Source organism: Apodemus sylvaticus, chromosome 17, assembly GCF_947179515.1.
Source record: "Apodemus sylvaticus chromosome 17, mApoSyl1.1, whole genome shotgun sequence".
Taxonomy (NCBI): domain Eukaryota; kingdom Metazoa; phylum Chordata; class Mammalia; order Rodentia; family Muridae; genus Apodemus; species Apodemus sylvaticus.
This window is the reverse complement of record NC_067488.1, coordinates 26,713,679-26,734,551: the sequence shown is the minus strand read 5'-3', so window position 1 is coordinate 26,734,551 and position 20,873 is coordinate 26,713,679. Positions and strand designations below refer to the sequence as shown.

At 39.8% G+C, this 20,873-nt stretch overlaps 1 protein-coding gene across 3 annotated transcripts in view; it reads left to right on the top strand.

Annotated features, from left to right (window-relative positions):
* The window catches only part of Atad2 (ATPase family AAA domain containing 2), a 43,444-nt gene that overhangs the window by 13,545 nt on the left and 9,026 nt on the right, over window positions 1-20,873 (top strand). For 2 of the 3 annotated variants that reach the window (XM_052160420.1, XM_052160419.1), the window contains exons 8-20: window positions 419-536; window positions 4,633-4,737; window positions 5,785-5,893; window positions 6,241-6,356; window positions 7,269-7,443; window positions 8,642-8,730; window positions 9,381-9,540; window positions 11,100-11,190; window positions 12,448-12,762; window positions 12,857-12,989; window positions 14,701-14,887; window positions 16,195-16,380; window positions 20,406-20,541. In XM_052160420.1, the coding sequence (XP_052016380.1) occupies window positions 419-536; window positions 4,633-4,737; window positions 5,785-5,893; window positions 6,241-6,356; window positions 7,269-7,443; window positions 8,642-8,730; window positions 9,381-9,540; window positions 11,100-11,190; window positions 12,448-12,762; window positions 12,857-12,989; window positions 14,701-14,887; window positions 16,195-16,380; window positions 20,406-20,541 (1,920 nt within the window). Of the gene's footprint in view, window positions 1-418; window positions 537-4,632; window positions 4,738-5,784; window positions 5,894-6,240; window positions 6,357-7,268; window positions 7,444-8,641; window positions 8,731-9,380; window positions 9,541-11,099; window positions 11,191-12,447; window positions 12,763-12,856; window positions 12,990-14,700; window positions 14,888-16,194; window positions 16,381-20,405; window positions 20,542-20,873 lie in introns of those variants that run through there. The other variant, XM_052160421.1, reaches the window with a different exon arrangement.

The following is a 20,873-nucleotide window of genomic DNA, read 5'->3' as shown; positions in this document are numbered from 1 at the left end:
GCTATTTTGAGGTTTTTGATGTTTTTTCTTTTTTTGTCTTATGTATATAAAGATAAGATGTTGTGGTCTATTTGGTTTTCATCTATATACTTTGTACTTGTTTGTGAGTCTGTGTGCAGCCACTGCATTATAGGTGGTTGTAAGTCACTTTGTGTGAATACTAGGAATGGAACCCAGGTCTCCTCACAGCAAATGCTCAGCAACTGCTGAACTCTTTCTGAGCCCCCTCCTATATTTTTAATATCAATATTAATATTTAATATCAATTTTATTATCAATATTTTTAATCTTTACATTAGTAAAATCTTCTACATATACTACTAGCATTTTCATGGAAGGGAGCACCTTTGTAAATATTTAAAGGACAAAATTACTTCTTTTTATTTTCTGTTATATATACTCATATTTTTTTTTCTAGAACCTCGTCACCAGAGAAAGCCCAACATGTTTTATAGTGGTTCAGCTTCTCCTGCAAGACCAAGATACCGATTGTCTTCTACAGGACCAAGAAGTCCCTATTGTAAACGAATGAACAGGTTAGGTTCTGAAATAGTGATCAATTTATGATAACATAAGTGGCTGTGTTAAGACAGGATTCTAGAGTCTTTGGATTGAGTGTGTTGGGATAGAATTCTAGAATCTCATATGGGAGAGTTCTGGTATCATTTAGTGCTCTAATCCCCATTACCAGTGACTCTTTGCTTTTGCTTCCGTTAATAGGAAGTATTAGTAACTACTTGGTAAGATTATTCCGTTGTAGCACATCCCACGATAGATCTACTTTGACTTAGTGTATATTGTAGTTAGGCTCTGTTAAGTATTTTACAAAGATGATTTCATTTAAAATTCACATTTAGGCTGTAGCCTTTTCTTTATATACTTCCACAACCATAATCTCCCTCCACATTAAATATTCTAAGTTATATAGCTTCTAGACTGGCTCATGACACTGGCCTTTTTTTCCCTGGACTTATTTTATACTCTCTTTTATGTTTTAGAAAAAATTACTTTGTCTCACTAAAGAATTTCTTTTTTTGTTTTGTTTTGTTTTGTTGTTGTTGTTGTTTTGTTTTGTTTTTTTTGGATTTTTTCGAGACAGGGTTTCTCTATGTAGCCCTGACTTAGCTGTCCTGGAACTTACTCTATAGACCAGGCTGGCTTTAAACACAGAAATCCACCTGCTTCTGCCTCCTAAGTGCTGGGATTAAAGGCGTGCGCCACCACTGCCCGGCTAGAATTTTTCTTATATATCTCAATAATTGTTTTCTTTCCAATTTAAGTTTACAGGGATAACCTATATACTTATTTTCCCATCTTGAATAGTATAAGGTTTTCTGATAAATTAATCTGAATAACCAAGGTTTGGGTAGTATTACAGTGGCCTGTAAATAGAAACAAGGACAAGAATGATTAAAAGAAGAATCAAAAATAAGACTAAAAGCATTATTTTCAGCCATTTAAACAGTTGTCAGGGAGTCTGTAAACTATTTGATCATATGTTGGTCATGGAAAGCAGAAACATTTTAAGTGTTGAGGAATCGTTGAGGGGAGATGGCGCCTTTTTAAGACAGGGTTTTTCTGTGTAGCCCTGGCTGTCCTGGAACTTGCTCTGTGTACCAGGCTGGCCTGGAACTCAGATCCTCCTGCTTCTGCTTCCCAAGTGCTGGGGGTTAAAGGTGTGTACCACCACCGCCCAGTGAAGCTTCATCTCTTTTATGAAACATAAGCATACTTGTTTTCTCGCATGTTGTAATTTTGTCAAAATCACAAGTAGACACCCTGGGTTTCTTTTCTCATCGTCCCTTTTCACCTAACTGAAGGATGGAAGATGAAGAAGGCAGATTCCACCTGTCAGAGCTGCCCAAGATCAGTTATGCTTGGAAAGATTCTTCATTGTCAGTATTTTTGTGAGCTCATTAGACTACTGTTAAATGCCAGACTTGGCAGTTCAGTCCTCTAATCATAGCTGGAAACTGATGTGTGAAGACTGGCAGTTTAAGGCCTGCCTGGGCCACAGAGCAATTCAAGGCCAGCCTAGTCAGCTTAGCTCCAAAAGACTCTCTCAAAAAAGAGAAATGCATTCTTCAAAGACCACATTCCCAGTGACCTAGGCTCCACTTCGTGATGACACATTCATTTATGAACTCATAAATGGGCTAATCCACTGATGAGGTCAGCATTCTCATGGTCTGCTTGCCTCCCAATAGTGCCACTACCTAGAGACAGGCCTTTAATAGAGAAGCCTTGGGAGTTGGGAGTTGGAGGCTTCTTCTATTTACATAGCACCTTTGTTGTTTGCTTATAATTTTTATTGGCTTGTGAAATAAACTAGAAACCACCAGTACACTAGTATTTGGCTCTTTGGAATAGGATTGAATTTGAACGAGTTATTTAGTCCTTGAACCTCACAGACCCTGACTGTAAAATGAGCCTACTGATAATGTATGTTGTCTAGAATTTTAATTAAAAATAAATAAGGCTGGTTGGTGTAGTTCAGTGTTAGAGCCTTTGCTAAACATATGTAAGGCTCTGGGTTCACTACTCACTGGTTGAAGCAGTAGGTGCTGGGAAATTAAGTCAATCAAGTATATGGGAAAGAGTCAGTAAATACAACATTTTTTAAAAAATTTAAATAGTGAAATCTGTCTTAATTCTATGAATATGTAGTATACATATAATAGGAATATTTTGAGTGTTGATGGTAATACTAATAATGCAGGCTTGTACCAGATAATTTTAGCTGCAGGATGATTGCACAAATGGTCTTGGGCATGTAGATGAGTTATTTTCTCTTTTATTCTGGCTTTAAGACAAACCCTAGAGATCATTTATGTTGAAATGCCAGGTTTTTGGAAATGTTTACAAGGGTTATTGTATAAAACATAACAAGTAACAGTATCAAGTTACCTGGACCAGTACTATTCCCCTTGTAAATCTCCATAGTGGTGTAAATAGAGACCATAAATTGCTATGTGCTATTTAGGGTTTTGTTTTTCTTTTCTGAATAATTACAAATAGTTCACAGAGGTTTGTTTCCTTTATGTGTTTGGGTGTTTTATGTGTATGTATATCTGTTCAGCCTTTGTGTACAATGCTTGTGGAAGCATTGGATAACCTGGGACTAGAGTTAACAAGGACAGCTGTAGCGCAGCGGTGGTGGCGCACGCCTGTAATCCCAGCACTCTGGGAAGCAGAGGCAGGCGGAATTCTGAGTTCGAGGCCAGCCTGGTCTACAGAGTGAATTCCAGGATAGCCAGGGCTACACAGAGAAACCCTGTTTCAAAAACAACAAATCCAAACAAAAACCCAAGGACAGCTGTGAGCCACTGTGAGTGCTCCTGGGAACTGAATGTAGGTTCTCTGGAACAGCAATAAGTTTTAGCCTCTAAGGCATCTCTCCACCCCAAATTTTGTTTTGTTTTGGGGTTCATTTCTGTTGGGAGGGTGGTAGTGGTTTTTTGAGACATAGTCTCTGTGTAGCCTTGAATGTCCTTCTTAGAATTCATTCTGTAGACCAGGCTGTCCTTGAATTCACATAGAGTTCTCCCTCTGCCTCCCCAGTGCTGGTATTAAAGGGTATTATATTATCTTATAGTAATATTCTTTACTATTTCCCAGGGATTCACGTAGTATAAGTAAACATTCTACTACTAAGGTATACTATTAGACCTCATAGCATTTTAATAATGTTCAGTACATTTCCTTAGTGTGTGGCGTTGTACATTATGCACATAAAGGTTAGAGGACAGTTGGAGGAAGTCAGTTCTCTCATTTTATGGGTCCCAGGAATTAAACTCAGGTAGTCAGCCTGGTGATAGGCACTTTAACCTAGCAATCTTACTGACCCTTAAGTCTTTTTTGATAGCCTTTTTCCTTCATTAATTATCTTTAAAAAAAAATAACAGCATTTCAAAAAATTGTGGTTTCTAATATAAGAACTTTATATAATACTGAAAATAATGTTCAGCCAGACTTGGTGCTATATGCCTGTCCTTGCAGCACTTGGGAGGCAGAGTCAAGGAGATCTTTGAATTCCAGGCCAGCCTGACCCACAAAGTGAGGTTTAGTTAAGCAAGCAGCACTACTCATAGACCGTCTCTGCCTGTACTGTCGTCTTTTAGCTTAATGAGCATTTGATGGTCAGTTCTAACAAAACCTCTTGGTTTTCTTCTCTTTCTCTTGGTTGTGTCTTTTACCTCAAAAGATTCAGCCAACAATGCTTTATTTCACTGTTTTAATTATTTATGCTATGTTTTATTTTTACTTTTTGTTGATGGTAATACTAAATATGCAGGCTTGTACCAGATAATTTTAGCTGCAGGATGATTACAAAATGGTCTTGGGTGTGTAGATGAGTTATTTTCTCATTTATTCTGGCTTTACAAATCATTTCTCAAAATCCTAGAGGTCATTTGTGTTGAAATGTCAGATTTTTGGAAATGTTTACAAGGGTTATCATGTAACACATAACAAGTAACAGTACCATCTCAAGTTTATAATATATATTAATTATAAAGATAGGTATTCATATAGTTATTAAGTTGACATAATTTTTAGATCATTAGCTATTTCTGATGTCCTGCCTGCCCCACTTTCTGTTTCCTTCATTGTGATTTGAATTTCGCTGTTTAGGCGAAGGCATGCCATCCACAGTAGTGATTCTACTTCCTCCTCCTCCTCTGAAGATGAATGCTTTGAGAGGAGAAGAAAAAGGAACCGAAATAGAGCTATTAACAGGTGAGCTCTGAGCCTGGTGTGGGGGCTCACCCCTTTAATTCAAGTACTCTGGGGCTGAGATCAGAGGCTTAAGGGTTCTTGTTCTAGCCTGGGCTTTGTGGTAAGCCTGATCTCAACAAAACATACAATATTGGGGGAGGGGAGGTGGAATGGATGAGTTCTACATTGATGACTTAAAACTATCAAATATATTTTTAAAACTTTATGCATTATATGTCAGCTTATGCATACACGCACGCCATGGTTCGCCTGTAGAGGTCAGAGGATTGATTTAATTGGTTTCTCCTTCCGCTGTGTGGGTTCCAGAGATTAAACTCAAATTGTCAGGCTTGACATTACTTTTGAGATATTGCTGGCCTCTGATACCTTTTTTATGGCTGGTAAGAAAGTAGAATAATTTAGGAATAATACATACAGCTTAGCTGATTAGAAGGTTGCACCAGACATTAAAGCAAGCTCCTGCCTTATTGGAAATATTTATAGTTGAAACAAGAGGACTGGGATTGGTCAGTGGACTGTTGTTTTTGAGACAAGGTCTAATGTAGCTCCCACTGGCTTAGAATCTTGAACTCCCTAATTTTCCAATGCTGGCAGGCACCGACCGCCATGCTGGGCAGCACCTGCATGATGGCTCACAATGTCTGTAACTCCTGGTCCATGTGCTCATAGAACCAAAGGCTGACACTGGGTGTGTCCCCGTAGTCACTCTCCACTTTGTTTTGAGGCAGGGTCTCTCATTGACCTAGATCTCATCCTTGGGGTTAACTCGATTGCTCTGGAGAGTCCTTTTCTCTACCTCCAGGGTCCTACGATTACAGAGGGCCTTCCACCTCTAACCATAGTTTAGTAGAGTTGGGTATCAATAGATTTACTAGAACTAAATCAATCTTGTCCTCTGCTTTGGCAATAAGCACTTTACCCACTGAGCCATTTTCCCCAGCCCCAAACATTTTTAATAAGAGTAATATTGTAACATGGAATTTAGGAAGAAGGATGATTTGATGTGTGTCTTTATATGTGTGTGTGTGTGCGTGTGTTTTTTAATAGGTGCCTCCCACTAAATTTTCGGAAAGATGAAATAAGAGGGATTTATAAAGATCGAATGAAAATTGGAGCAAACCTTGCTGATGTTGATCCAATGCAACTAGATTCTTCAGTGAGTATTTTAAAATTTGTGCTTGACTTGAGATTTCAATTACTTTATTTTTGTCTTACAGATAAGTAAAACTTTTTTTTTCTTATCAGAAACTTAAATTTTTATATATATTTTAAAAGCAAAAATCTTTGGGGAATTGGAGAGATGGCTCAGCATTTAGAGCATTTGTGGCTCTTACAGAGGACCTGAGTTTAATTCCCAGCATCCACATGGTGACCTACATATAAAATAAACATTTTTAAAAAACTTTGTGGAGTACTATTGTTAATCAGTTGATGTGGGTAGATTATGAAGACATAAGCCAGTCTTTTAATTTTAATTCAGATCTGTGTCCTGTTTCACTGTAGGTGCGATTTGACAGTGTTGGTGGCCTGTCCAGTCACATTGCAGCTCTAAAAGAGATGGTGGTGTTTCCCTTACTTTATCCAGAAGTCTTTGAAAAGTTTAAAATTCAACCCCCAAGGTAATATAAAGATGCTTTTACTTATAGCCATTGTGTGTGCATACTTTTGCTTCTCTTGACTCACTTAAACATTATATTAGAGATGCCGGTGCAGGTGCACAAGCACGGGGCCGCCAGGCAGGTGGCAGGTGTCTGCTCTAAGGTGTCTAGACCTTGTGACAGTCTCTCACTGAGACTGGAGTCAGGCTGGCATGTAGCCTTCCTCCTGTCCTCCTACAGCCCTGGGTTTCAGATGTACACATGACCACAGTCGTCTTGTGTGTGTGTGTTCAGGGGATTTGAACTCAGGTGTGCATGCCTGGACAGCCAGTGCTTTTATTGGCCCAGCCATTTCCCCGGTCCTCTTAAATATGAGTGTGCATGTATGAGTGTGTTTGCTACCTGTCTGGGAGTGCCTGTGGAGGCCAGAAGAAGGTCATTCAATCCACAGAGCTGGAATTACAGAGTTGTGATCCATCACACTTGAACGCTGGGAACCAAGCTCTGGTCTTCTGGAAGAGCGTTAGGTGCCCTCAATCACTAGCCTGGCAACCTGAGTGTCCCCAGAATCATAGTAATAGATGCAGGAGAGATCAGCTCCACAGAGTTAGTTATTCTCTAGCCTTCACACAGAATCACCAATGATTTTTTTTTTAAACCAATACACACACACACACACACACACACACACACACATATTCATAATGTGCATGGTCAGGTAATGAATGTTTCAACTAGAAAAGGATTCTTTTAATTTTCTGTATTGTATGGATACTAACTCAAGAGTTTTAACTTGTACTTTGTATAATGAAACTATTTCAGTTTAATGTTTTAAATTAACTAATTAAAATGGTTGTAAGATTGGTTCTTAATTTTTGTTTCAGTCATCTTACCTTTTAATTTAATGCTGAAAGCGTTTCACATACTTTGCAGAGGTTGTTTGTTTTATGGACCGCCTGGAACTGGGAAAACCCTGGTCGCTAGAGCCCTTGCCAACGAGTGCAGCCGAGGGGATAAAAGAGTGGCCTTTTTCATGAGGAAAGGTGCCGACTGTCTGAGTAAATGGGTAGGAGAGTCTGAGAGACAGCTTCGATTGCTATTTGATCAGGTGATATTATATTTCCCCTATATATTTTATTTCTTTTTTTTTTTAATTTGATGAAATAAAGTTTATTTGGACTTAGGGTTCTAGAGGGATAAGAGTCTGTCATAGTGGGTGGCATGGCAGCAACTAGCAGGCATGGTGGCAGAAATAGGGAGCTGGGAATTTACATCTTGAAAAATCTCCCTTGGACTGGTTTTGTTCCTTGTGTACAGCTCAGTTCCCCTTGTTAGTTCTGACGTTGCTAACATCCTGGGGTCTCCACTGCCACCTCCGCTTCACTTCGACAGTTTTACAGAGTGGTCTTTCAGCCTGTTGCTGTCTGCGGGCGTGCATGCAGGAACTCCCTCCTCTGCCACATGGATTTTGAGAACTCCTAACTCCTAAGCATGAGGAGTCTCCTCCTGAGCAGTTTAATAGTAGTGGATTACTTGGCAATGGGAAGCAAGGCAATTCTTCCCTAGCATATCTTTCAGTGTCATATGCCGGACTGTATTGACAGTTTACTGTGAAATGCTAACATCTGGGTCCCTAGAGCATGCTGCCTGCAGGAAGGTTTTGTGCTTGGTCGGTCGGTTGTTATTGTTGTTTGTTTAGGCAGGTCCTTCTATATAACCCTGGCTGTCCTGCAGTTCATTATGAAGACTAGGCTGGTCTTGAATCAGATCTCCCTCCCACATTCTGGGATTAAAGGTGTATGCCATCATGTTTGACATTTAATGGGTTTGAAAACCTTTTTAAAACTAGAGTCTTTATTTTGCTTTCACTAGAATAGTTTTTTAAGTTTTGCCTGTCGTTGAGGAATGTTTTTCTTTATGACATGGAGGGAGGAGAGTACAACTGTCCTCCACTATTTGGCTCCATAGTCGGTAATTAAGTTTTTCTGTGTATCTAGTAACTGTAACTTTATAAAGTCCAAGTTATATAGTTACTGGAGTATTTGGATATTTCAAGTTAAAAATGCAAATAAAATTAATTCTATTAATGTACATATGTAAAATTCTAAAAATAGTTTTTGGAATTTATAATAGTTAGAAATGACAGACTAGCAAGCAAGATTGAATGAAAATAGAATGTAAAGATATATTCCAGTTTATAAATTATATATTTTTAATAAATTTGAGTGAAAATGGATTGGAACTCTTTGATTAAAATCTATTTGAGGATTTTTGTGGTAACACAGGACTCCCGGCCCCTCTTTTAGGCCTATCAGATGCGCCCAGCAATTATATTCTTTGATGAAATCGATGGTTTGGCTCCAGTACGATCTAGCAGGCAAGATCAGATTCACAGGTAAACTTGATTAAATTAAATTGTGTTAATGGTATATAAAAGATAAGAATTAGATGGTGAACAAGAACTCAGCCCACAAAATCAACTGACTGGGATTCCAGTGGGCCTATGCTGATTAGGGAGCATCTGACCTAGGTCCTATGACCTAGGTCCTATATGTTATGGTTGTATAGCTCTGTGTTCTTGTGGAATTCCTAACAGAGAGTAAGGGCTGTCTCTGACTCTTGTCTCACTTGGGACTCACTTGAGGACCCGGTTCCTGGTCCATCCTTGATGTGAGGAGATGTGCGTGGCCTTGTGTAGCTTGCCAGGCTATGTCTGGTTGAAGGTCCTGGGAGGCCTGCTGTTTTATAAGGGAGGGAGGTAGTAGGAACTTCACAATGTTTAGGTGATAAGCATATTCAGTAAAACCTGGCTTCTGTAGGGGTACTGGGGGATTTGAACTCAGGTCCTCTTTTCTCAGCATGGGTTTTTAACCCCCTGAACCATCTCTCTAGTTTCCCTATGTTTTATTTTGTTTTTCATTAAAAAATAGCTGTGCCATAAAACATTTATTTGCACATTTATACATTAAAATAAACCTTATGAAAAGAAATATTACTGAATGATTCTTTGTAATACTAATTTGCTTTCTTTTTTTTTATGTTTAGTTCTATTGTTTCAACCTTGTTAGCTCTTATGGATGGTTTGGACAGCAGAGGAGAAATTGTGGTCATTGGAGCTACCAACCGACTAGATTCCATAGACCCTGCTTTACGAAGGCCTGGTCGATTTGACAGAGAGTTCCTTTTTAGTCTACCTGATAAAGATGTAAGAAAAGTTTACATGCTTCTTATTATTAATAATTTTGTAAAATTACATTTCTTTTTGCAGCAGGGGTGGGGACTAGCGGGCATTGTGCCACGGTGCAGGTGTGGAGGTCAGATGTGGGAGTAAGTTTCCCTCTGTACTGTGTGGTCCTGTGGTGGGACTCAGCTCCTCAGGCTTGGTTGCAAGTTCTTTAACCTGCTGAACTGTTTTCCATTCCCAATAACAAGTTCTGATACAATAAAATAAAAAGTTGAAGACTTTAGTTTGGATCATGATCTTATGATTATTCAAAAGAACTCAATAGAGGTAGTTTATTATCTATCATTAAGCATGTCTCCTTCCCCAACTGCTTTTGAAGTTTTCAGTTAAGCACAGCCTTGATGTTGTCAGCTTCATGATTCCTTAGCCAGCCCATGAGCTTTGCCTTCTTTCAGAACACTGTTGTATTAAAATAATTAGTTAGGCTGAAGCTACTTACTGCTTCTGAGAAGCATGCAATGAAATATGAGTAGAGCTGACTGGAAGGATGCTTCAGAGGTGGTTGATTTGTTTGTTTGTTGGTTTTGGTTTTTTTGAGACAGGGTTTCTCTGTGTAGCCCTGGCTGTCCTGGAACTCACTCTGTAGACCAGGCTGGCCTCGAACTCAGAAATCCGCCTGCCTCTGCCTCCAAAGTGCTGGGATTAAAGGCCTGCGCCGCCACCACCCAGCTATGGATGCTTCAGGTTTAAGAGTGCTTACTTACTCACAGCTTTTTCAGAGGACCAGAGTTAAGTCCCCAACACAGTGTGGGTGTTAGGGACCCCGTGGCTGGGACCACCTATAACTCCAATTAGGGAATCCAGCACCCTCTTACTGAATTCAAAAGCACCTGCACTCTGGTGCATATACCCACTCAAAGATACAATTAAAATTTTAAAGTATATACTCTTAACAAATGAGTAGAGCTGTCTGTATTCTTATTTCTTTTCTTTTTTTGGGGGGGGGGGCGGTTTGGGTTTGGTTTTTGGTTTTTGGATTTGGTTTTTTTCGAGACAGGGTTTCTCTGTATAGCCCTGGCTGTCCTGGAACTCACTCTGTATACCAGGCTGGCCTCGAACTCAGAAATTCGCCTGCCTCTGCCTCCCAGAGTGCTGGGATTACAGGCATGCGCCACCACCACCCGGCTCATATTCTTATTTCTTAATGTACTTCTGAATGAATAATGCTATTTAATTTTTTTTAAGATTTATTTATTATATGTAAGTACACCCTAGCTGTCTTCAGACACCCCAGAAGAGGGTATCAGATCTCATTACAGATGGTTGTGAGCCACCATGTGGAACTTGGGCAATGTGCACAAGTTATATTCATTATATAGCAAATAGGAATTGCTTAATTTTGTTATGCTTATAGGTGTGGGGTTTTTTCCCCTCATTTTCACGGTCTTCTATTTGTATTAAATTTTGGTTACTTTAAAATTTTAGATAGTCAAAAGTAGTTTAGACTCAAACATCTCTAATTGGGGTAACTTAATGATTACAGATGTAAAAAATTTAAAGAGGGTTTTTTCCCACCATAGGCTCGAAAAGAGATTCTGAAGATTCATACAAGAGATTGGAATCCAAAACCAGTGGACATGTTTCTAGAAGAACTAGCAGAAAACTGTGTTGGTAAATACTTTTGGGGGAGATGAAACAAGTTGAGGTCTTGCTTTAGAGTTTAGATTTAAAAGGCTGGAGAGGTGGCCTAATGGGTAAAGGTGCTTACAGTTCAAGCCTGGTGACCAAGTGCAGTTCCTGGAAGACAAGTGAAAGTGGAAGGAAAGAACTTGGCCCCACATCCTCTGACCGCTACGTACCCGTATTCACACTAACAAAGCCACAGATGTGGCCAGCTGTAGCAGCACATATTTGCAGTGCTAGTGGTAGGAAGCAAAGACAGACTGCAAGTTTATGGCCTTGTCTGCCCAGGAAGAAAGAGCTGACCTGAGAAGGGAGCACGGTTCATTTGTTTTCCATCTATTTTGTATTTACCCTTAAGATCCCAGATACTAAAGAATAGATACTTGTCAGAGTATCTTCATCCCCATCACTTGTGAAACTGAGGCAGGATTGCCATGAGTTTAAGGCCATGTTAGGTATAGTATCAGGAAAGCCATTGGTATATAATTGTACCTTGTTTCAAAAAAAATTGAAACATAAAAATAAAATTGAGGACTAGAGAGGTAACTTAGTATTACAAGTACATACTGCTCTTTCAGAGGTTCTGAGTCTCCAGAACCTCTGTTAGGTGGCTCCCAGCTTCCTCCAGCTCTAGTGCCAGGGAATCCAGTTCCCTTTTCTGGCCTTCATGCGCATCTGCACTGTCACATACGTACCTCCACATGACAAACATAATTAAGAGTTTTTTAATGGACAAATTTGTCATTGAGGGAATTTGAGAGCAGCATAGACATGAAAATAGTAATAGCCCTGAGAATTACGCAGTATTAACTGAGATACAGTCCGCTGCAGAATATAAGTGGGTCTTGAAAGTTCACGCGGTAAATGACAACTAGAATTTGAGCTGTGTCTGACTTTGGTGCACATCTTAAATCCTAGGACTCCAGAGGCAGAAGCAGGTAGATCTCTAAATTTGAGGTCAACCTGGTCTACAGAGAGCCATAACCACGCAGAGAGATCCTGTCTCAAAAAAACAGCACAGCAGAATCCTTGCTCTTAATCCTTCTTTTGTATTTAGTGCTTGCATATTTTATTCAGAAGTTACTGATTTGTTGACACCATTTGAGTTCACTTTCTGAGTGAGAAATTTTAGTTAATTTGAGTGAGAATAATAAAATATTTAATTTTTAAAATTGATCTTTAATTAATGACTGTCAATAGTTTGAGGGTTTTGCTTTTTTCCCCTGCCTCGGTTGATGGTTATAGGATACTGTGGTGCAGATATTAAGTCAATATGTGCTGAAGCTGCTTTATGTGCCCTACGTCGACGGTACCCGCAGATCTATACCACCAGTGAGAAGCTACAGTTGGATCTCTCTTCAATTAATATCGCAGCTAAGGATTTTGAGGCAGCAATGCAGAAGATAATACCAGCTTCCCAGAGAGCTGTGACATCACCTGGACAGGCACTGTCTGCCATTGTGAAACCACTTCTGCAAAATACTGTTCATATGATCTTAGAAGCCCTACAAAAAGTATTTCCACATGTGGAAGTTGGAACAAACAGAGCTTTAAATTCAGGTATATTGATTGCAATTGATTGACCATTGCAAGAAAGAAAGAATGACAACAAAAAATCACTAATGGATGGGCTTTTTCTTTTTTTATTCTGTAGATGTTTCTTGCCCTTTTCTAGAAAGTGATTTGGCATACAGTGATGATGATACACCATCGGTGTATGAAAATGGACTTTCTCAAAAAGATTTTAATCAGTCAAAAGAAAATTTAAATTTTCTTCATTTAAATAGGTATGTTTTCCCTGCAAATGAATGTTTTAGTGTGTAAATTTCATAAAAAAAGATTTCTTTTTTTGACAAGGTAAAAGATGCCATCTAAATTAACTTTTTATTTAAGTTAAAGTATATGGGATGGTAAGAGGCCTCAATTGTTTAAATTCTTGCATTATAAACATGAAAGCCTAAGTCCAGCCCTTAAAGCCCACATAAAAGTTCTAGGAATGGTATAATTCCAGCACTGGGAAGGCAGGATCCCTGGGGCTCACCAGCCATCCAATCTAACCTAATTGGTGAGGTCCAGTAAGAGACCCAGTCTCAATGGAGGTAGCTGGCATTCCTCAGGACGACACCTGGGATTACTCTGTAGCCTGCCCCCACATGACACTTGTACCCCACACATTATGCACTTACATTAAAACATACCAAAGTTTGGGTATGAAGAGATTGGCTAAGCAATTAAGAGCACTGGTTACTCTTCAAGAGGACCTTGGGTTCAATTCCCAAAACCTACATCACAGTTCATAACCATATGCAACTCTGGTTACAGGAGGCATTAAATATTCTGTCCTCCATGGGCACTGCATGCTGGTGAGGCAGACATGCATTCATGTACATAAAAATAGATGACTCAGCAGCTAAGAGCACTGACTGCTCTTCCAGAGGTCCTGAGTTCAATTCCCAGCAACCACATGGTGGCTCACAACCATCTGTAACAGGATTCAATGCCCTCTTGTGTATCTGAAGACAGCTATAGTGTGCTGCGCATCAGCATCATATATATGTAAATAAGAATCATATATATATTATATATATAATTAAGAATCTTAAAAAAATAATCAATTGAAGTGTTTTGGAGTTTTTTGTTTTGTTTGTTTGTTTTTTGTTTTGTTTTGTTTTTGAGACAGGGTTTCTCTGTGTAGCCCTCGCTGTCCTGGAACTCACTCTGTAGACCAGGCTGACCTCGAACTCAGAAATCCGCCTGCCTCTGCCTTCCAGAGTGCTGGGATTATAGGCATGCGCCACCACCGCCTGCCTGACGTTATTTTTTTTAAATAATCAAATTTTGGCCAGTGTAGTGATACATGCCTTTAATCCTAGAACTTGGGAGTCAGAGGCAGGTGGCTCTCTGAGTTTGAGGCCAACCTAGTCTATTACTGAGTTCCAGGATAGCTAGAGCTACATAGTGAAATTCCATCTTTTTTTTTTTTTTTTCAAGACAGGGTTTCTCTGTGTAGCCCTGGCTGTCCTGGAACTCACTCTGTAGGCCAGGCTGGCCTCAAACTCAGAAGTCCACCTGCCTCTACCTCCCAAGTGCTCCACCACTGCCCGGCTTTTTTTTTTTCTTTTAAGATTTATTATGTGTAAGTACGCTGTAGCTGTCTTCAGACACACCAGAAGAGGATGTTAGATCTCATTACGAATGGTTATGAGCCACCATGTGGGTGCTGGGATTTAAACTCAGGACCTTCAGAAGAGTAGTCAGTGCTCTTAACCACAGAGCCATCTCTCCAGCCCCAACCCCGTCTTAAAAAAGAAGAAAAAATCAAAATTCATTGTTGCTCCTATCATTATGAAATGAAAGTATTCTTAAATCTGGGACAGTTACTGTGAGAAGTTCTGTCATCCTATAATTGGCTAGTCAAATAGCAAGATTTTTAAAGATTGTAATTGGTAATTCAAAGGAAACATTCTCCTAAATAACGCTTATTAATTTTTTTTCCAGAAATGCCTGTTACCAACCTATGTCTTTTCGACCAAGATTATTGATAGTGGGAGAACCAGGATTTGGACAGAGTTCTCACTTGGCACCAGCTGTCATCCATGCTTTGGAAAAATTTGCTGTATATACATTAGACATTCCTATTCTTTTTGGTATCAGTACTACATCTCCTGAAGAGGCATGCTCCCAAGTAAGTTTTCCAGCCAATAAGTTATAAGATTAAAGTCATTCAGAGACAAAGTCTAGAGTTGACTTTCTCTGGTTTTTTGAAACTTGAAGTTTAGCCAGGCAGTGGTGGTGTATTCCTTTATTCCCAGCACTTAGGAGGCAGAGGCAGGCGGATTTCTGAGTTTGAGGCCAACCTGGTCTACAGAGTGAGTTCCAGGACAGCCAGGGCTACACGGAGAAACCCTGTCTCAAAAACAAAGCCAATAAAACTTGAACTGTTTGTTTTTTTAGACAGCTCTGGTTGTCCTGAACTCCCATAGTAGAGCTGGCCTCAAACTCACAGAGATCTGCCTGCCTTTGCCTCTCAGGGCTGGCACTAAAGGCATGCCCTACCATGCCCAGCAAACTCCAACTTTTAAAAAGAAAATTTTTTAAAGATTTATTATTATCATTAGTGTTGTTGTTATGAAGACACCAACATTGCTCTCTTCAGACACACCAGAAGAGGGCATCAGACCCCATCACAGATGGTTGTGAGCCACCATGTGGTTGCTGGGAATTGAACTCAGGACCTCTGGAAGAGCAGCCAGTGCTCTTAAATGCTGAGCCATCTCTACAGCCCTAGAAATTCCTATTTGTATTTAAAGATTACAAAATAGGGGCTGTAGAGATGGCTTAGAGGTTAAGAGGTTACTGCTCTTTCAGAGGTCCTGAGTTCAATTCTCCGCAACCACATGGTGGCTCACAACCATCTGTAATGGGATCTAATGCCCTCTTCTAGTGTGTCTGAAGACAGCAACAGTGTACTCACATATATAAAATAAATAAACCTTTTTTAAAAAGCTTACAAAATAATAAAATTGCTTAGTTATTAAATAATATACATTTTTCTACTACTTAACATTTGTAAGTCCTTGAGTGAGTTATTAGATCTATTTTTTTCCTGTTTGCAAAGTATGAGATAATTTGAGTATTGTGTGAATTGATGTAGTTAAAACAATTACTGTTTCTTAATGAGTACGCATAAACTTTGCTGTTTCTGTTATTGACATGTTTAGACTTAATTGGTCAATATAAAAATATTATATTTGAAAAGGAGAATAGCCTTGTAGATTTCTTGGCCTATTTTCTAGTTGCCTGAACAAATTATTTTCTCCCAAATAAAGCATTTATTAAGCACTTTTAAATGGTTGTAGGGTTTTTGAACAAGTATTCAAGAAATTTGGAAGGTTTTATGTGAGAATTCTGGGATGTTACTATAGCACTAATTTTACTAATGTGCAGACTTTGAAACCAAATATAATTTTTAAAAAATGTTTTTCTTTTTAGATGATTCGTGAAGCTAAGAGAACAGCACCCAGCATAGTCTATGTCCCACACATCCACTTGTGGTGGGAAATAGCTGGACCAACACTCAAAGCCACATTTACAACATTATTACAGACTATACCTTCATTTGCTCCAGTTTTACTACTTGCAACTTCTGAGAAACCATACTCAGCCTTGCCTGAAGAGGTAACTGGGGGAGGGGTGCAGAAGAGTTATTGAATACTAAAATAACTTACTTGAAGGTTCAAGTGCTACTGAGGTAAATGAAACACTAAGGAATAGTCTTATCAGGTACACCATCGATGGCTGTGTGTGTTGTGTGCTCACTCTTTAGAATGTACATGTCTGGTAAAGAGATATAGTTTCTCTGTCACAAAAAATAGTGTCACATGACAGACTGTTCTGTACTTGCTTCTCCATGTGTCCTCTGAATTAATACTTAACATCGTCCTTTATGAGTTGTATGTTCTCTTTATTACCTTGTAATAAGTTGTAATCTATAAGTCTAAATCCCTGTGGATAGGTATTTTAATTGTTTTCCCCTCTCTTCCTTCCTTCCTTCCTTCCTTCCTTCCTTCCTTCCTTTCTTTCTTTCTTTCTTTCTTTCTTTCTTTCTTTCTTTCTTTCTTTCTTTCTTTCTTTCTTTCTTTCTTTCTTTTTCTTTCTAACTTTTTGCTCTTTCTTTTAACAGTATCTTCCTTTGTAGTCCTGAAACTATGTAAATCAGGATGGCCTTGAACTCAGAAATCTGCTTGCTTCTGCCTTTTAGTAAAAAGCATTAAAGATAATGAGAATACTTTTGGCAACAAGAATAAATTTGGGGTTTGGCGTTTGTTCCTTTTGGCAGGGTATAGTGTGCCAGGCACCAAATGGTACCATGCTAACCACATACTCTACCACTGAGTTATAGTCTCAACAAATAGAATTTTTTTTACTGTTCCTTATTTTTGAAAAGTCTCACATTTATGCTCCCACCCTCCTGCTAACAGCTCTCTGAATGTAGTTATTGCTACTTGGGTATGTGACCATCCCCTAGTGCATGAACAGCCTGCCAATCGTCGTCATTTTATCTTTTTCGTTTTCAAGGCAGGGGTTTCTCTGTGTAAACCTAACTGTCCTGGGACTCACTCTGTAGACCACACTGGTATAAATCCACCTACCTCTACCTCTTGAGTGCTGGGATTAAAGGTGTGTGCTACCACCACCCAGCTCATTGGACATTCAAAGGAAGATAACTCATCCTCCCTCAACAGATATCAACTGCCAATAGCTTCTCCAATAGGGGGCTTCAGGTCACTCCCCCAATCATGCTGGAATTTTGATTGGCTGGTAACCACATCGGTTGTGAGTTGATGTACCTGTGTCATGTCCAGAGATTAACAATTCATGGTTCTTCCCAGACGCTGGATCTTTCCACTTTCTTGTGTCCAGTTCCTTGAGCAGTGGATGGGAAGAGAGTGATAGAGATGACCCCTCCCCAGCTGAGCACTCACTGTTGCTTATACTCAGCACTTTGAGTTATTAATGTGTTAACCACTGCCTGTAAGTGTAAGCCAGTGAATATCACAAAAGTCACACCGTACAACAAACCTCACACCACATTTATTGGGAGGAAAAAATGCAGGAGGGTGAGTGGTTGTCTCTGCTTGGACAAGAATCAGCAGAGAATTGAACAGAACATAGTTTATATAGGGTTTCTTCAGGAAGGTGAGCTTTCAAGAGTAGCCTGGATTGGAATGACTATGTAGCCTAATCTTGGCACAAGCTCAGGGATTGGTGGGATTTTTTTTTTTTCTGTAGGGCAGGCCCTGACCACTCTCCCACCTTAGGTACTAGGAACAGCCATTATAATTGTTACGGAATTCTGGGGCATGGAGTCGGGGAGGAGGTAGAGCCTGGACTCCTTACTGACAGCTCCTGACGGCTCCTGCGCCACCACAGTAGCAAGCATCGGGCGTAGGTCTGGGAGATTAACAGAAGACACAGACTCGGGTCATTCTTTAAGGAGAATGCCAAAGCTTTACTGAGGGACAAACAATATATGCTAAAGGCCAGGAAAAACAACAGAAAAAAACAATCATAGCTGTAGGTCAGGCACCTGGGAAGTCCCTACCACACCAGGAGGGAAGGCAGGAATCAAGCTAAGCTGTGGGATGTTTTGCTCTCAAGAAACCTGTGCAAAGGCTGGGCAGTGGTGGCATACGCCTGTAATCTTAGCACTCTGGGAGGCAGAGGCAGGTGGATTTCTGAGTTCGAGGCCAGCCTGGTCTACAGAGTGAGTTCCGGGGCATCCAGGGCTATGCAGAGAAACCCTGTCTCAAAAAAAAAGAAACCTGTGCAAACAGCTCAGCTGGGGAGCTACGCTGGCCAGTTCCCAGCACTTTATTACCTCGGGGGCTTTAGGGAAGGGGAGGGAGGGTGGCTGCTCTTTTCAAAGAGTCAGGCCCAAATAGTCTGCTGCCAGAGGCCTCTGGGCCAGGGCTTCTTTGATGGCATAAAGAAGTGCTGCTGACTGACGTGGTGGAACTATATAGAGCTCCTGTGGTCAGGTGAGGGCTGTACAAATAGATGGGTATAGACGTAAATACTAACAATGTAGTTTGACAAAATAGCACTTAGTCTATAGGCCAGGCTGGCCTCAGACTCAAGATTCCCCTGCTTCTCCATCCCAAGTGCTAGGATTAAAGGTGTACACCACCACCACCACCCTGCATATTTGCTTATTCCTTTTTTGGGGGAGGGGTGGATTTTTTTTTTCTTTCCGAGACAGGGTTTCTCTGTGTAGCCCTGGCTGTCCTGGAACTCATTCTGTAGACCAGGCTGTCCTCAAACTCAGAAATCCACCTGCCTCTGCCTCCCAGAGTGCTGGGATTATAGGCGTGTACCACCACTGCCTGGCTTGCTTATTTCTAAATGAATAATTTGTATGAATATAAATAAATTATTCAGCTTTGAACCTTGTGGATTAGTGATTGGACCAAAATGTATGTAAGGATGTTTCATTTTTATACTTGGTAGTCTAAGTACTGGGCTTAATTATGGTAGAACACTTACATACCCAAGTCCCTGGCTTTAATCCCAGGGATCTGAGAAAAATAAAAGTCCTCGAGGAAGGATAGCTATGTCATTCACCAGCAGTTTGATTCTCATAACTCATCATAGACACAAAGATGAGAAATAATGTTATCAGTGAAATACAAAATTTTATGAATCCCCAAAAGATACTACAGTGGGATTAGGTTCATAAAAGTATATCTAATTATATTTGAACATGAATTTGAAAGATAGAAATGATGTTCTACTCTGAATTAGTACCTAGAAGAACTTGAAGGAGCTCTTGGATCATTGACCTTCTTACTGGGCAGACTTAGCTAAGCTAGAACTTTCTATGTAGACCAAGCTAGCCTTAAACTCACAGAGCACTAGGATCAAAGGCACACCTCGTGACATTTGTGCTGTCTACAAACCTTGGCTTTTGTGAGTAAGGGTATCAGTTATTGCTGTATGAATCTTTGCATTGCCCCTTTCATTTCCTTAGAATGTATACCTAGAAATGGAATTGTTTGGTCACATGGTAATTTTGTGTTTTACCTTTTTGAAAAACTACGTAGTTTTTAACAAGGCTTGAATCGTGCATCTTTCCACTTTGCAGAACACTTGCTCTTATGCCATTATTTCTGAACATTGATCCCGTTTGATGTCTTTGAGTTGTGAGAGTTAATTAAATAACCTCGGTAGGCCCATTGCATAAATTAGTATAATAACTGTTACTATATTCCAGTTAGATTCTTGAGATCTAAAGATGATCTGATAGTTAACTACTAATTTAACATGTCTATTCATACTTAATTCTCTATATATGGGTGCCCTTCCTGCTTGCATGCTTATATGCTACAGGCGTGCAGTTGCCTGTAGAGGCAGAATAGGGCATCGGATCCCCTGGAAGTAGTTACAGGTGCTGCGAGCAGCTGTGGGGTGCTAGGACTCAGACGGGTCCTCTCAAAGAGCAGCAAGTGCTCTTAACCACCGCATCACCTCCCCGGCTTCTTTGGTACACCTGCTTTACAAGACATACTTAAGCTTTTTATTAGAAATATGTATTTAAAAATACGTATTTAATATACTGTTGGATTAAGTAATCAGTGACATACATGTGTGTTTGTATATATTGCATACATGTATGTTCTTCACATGTTACACTTTTCTTTAAGGTTCAAGAATTGTTTACCCATGATTATGGAGAAATTTTTAATGTCCAGTTACCAAATGAAGAAGAACGAACAAAATTTTTTGAAGACTTAATTTTGAAACATGCTGCAAAGCCTCCTGTGTCACAAAAGAAAGCAGGTTAGTTATCTAATAGACAATAATTACAAGAAAAGGTACAGCTAATGTAACTGACATCTACCTGGTTGCACGAACTCATCCTCAGTTAAGGGGGTGACATGTATATGACTTAAAATACCTTGCTTCCTGCTAAAATGGACTAAAGTATTTAAGGTACATGCACACAGGAGAGCCAGAACCTGTAGAGGCCCTAAGAGGGTGGTTGAAGCTAGCGTTTTAGGTAGTTGTGAGCTTCCTGGTGTGTGTTCTGGGAACTGAGTGTGTGTCCTCTGTAAGATCAAGGTGCTGTTAGCCACCGAGCCACCGCCCCAGCTCTAGAGTTGTGTTCTTAC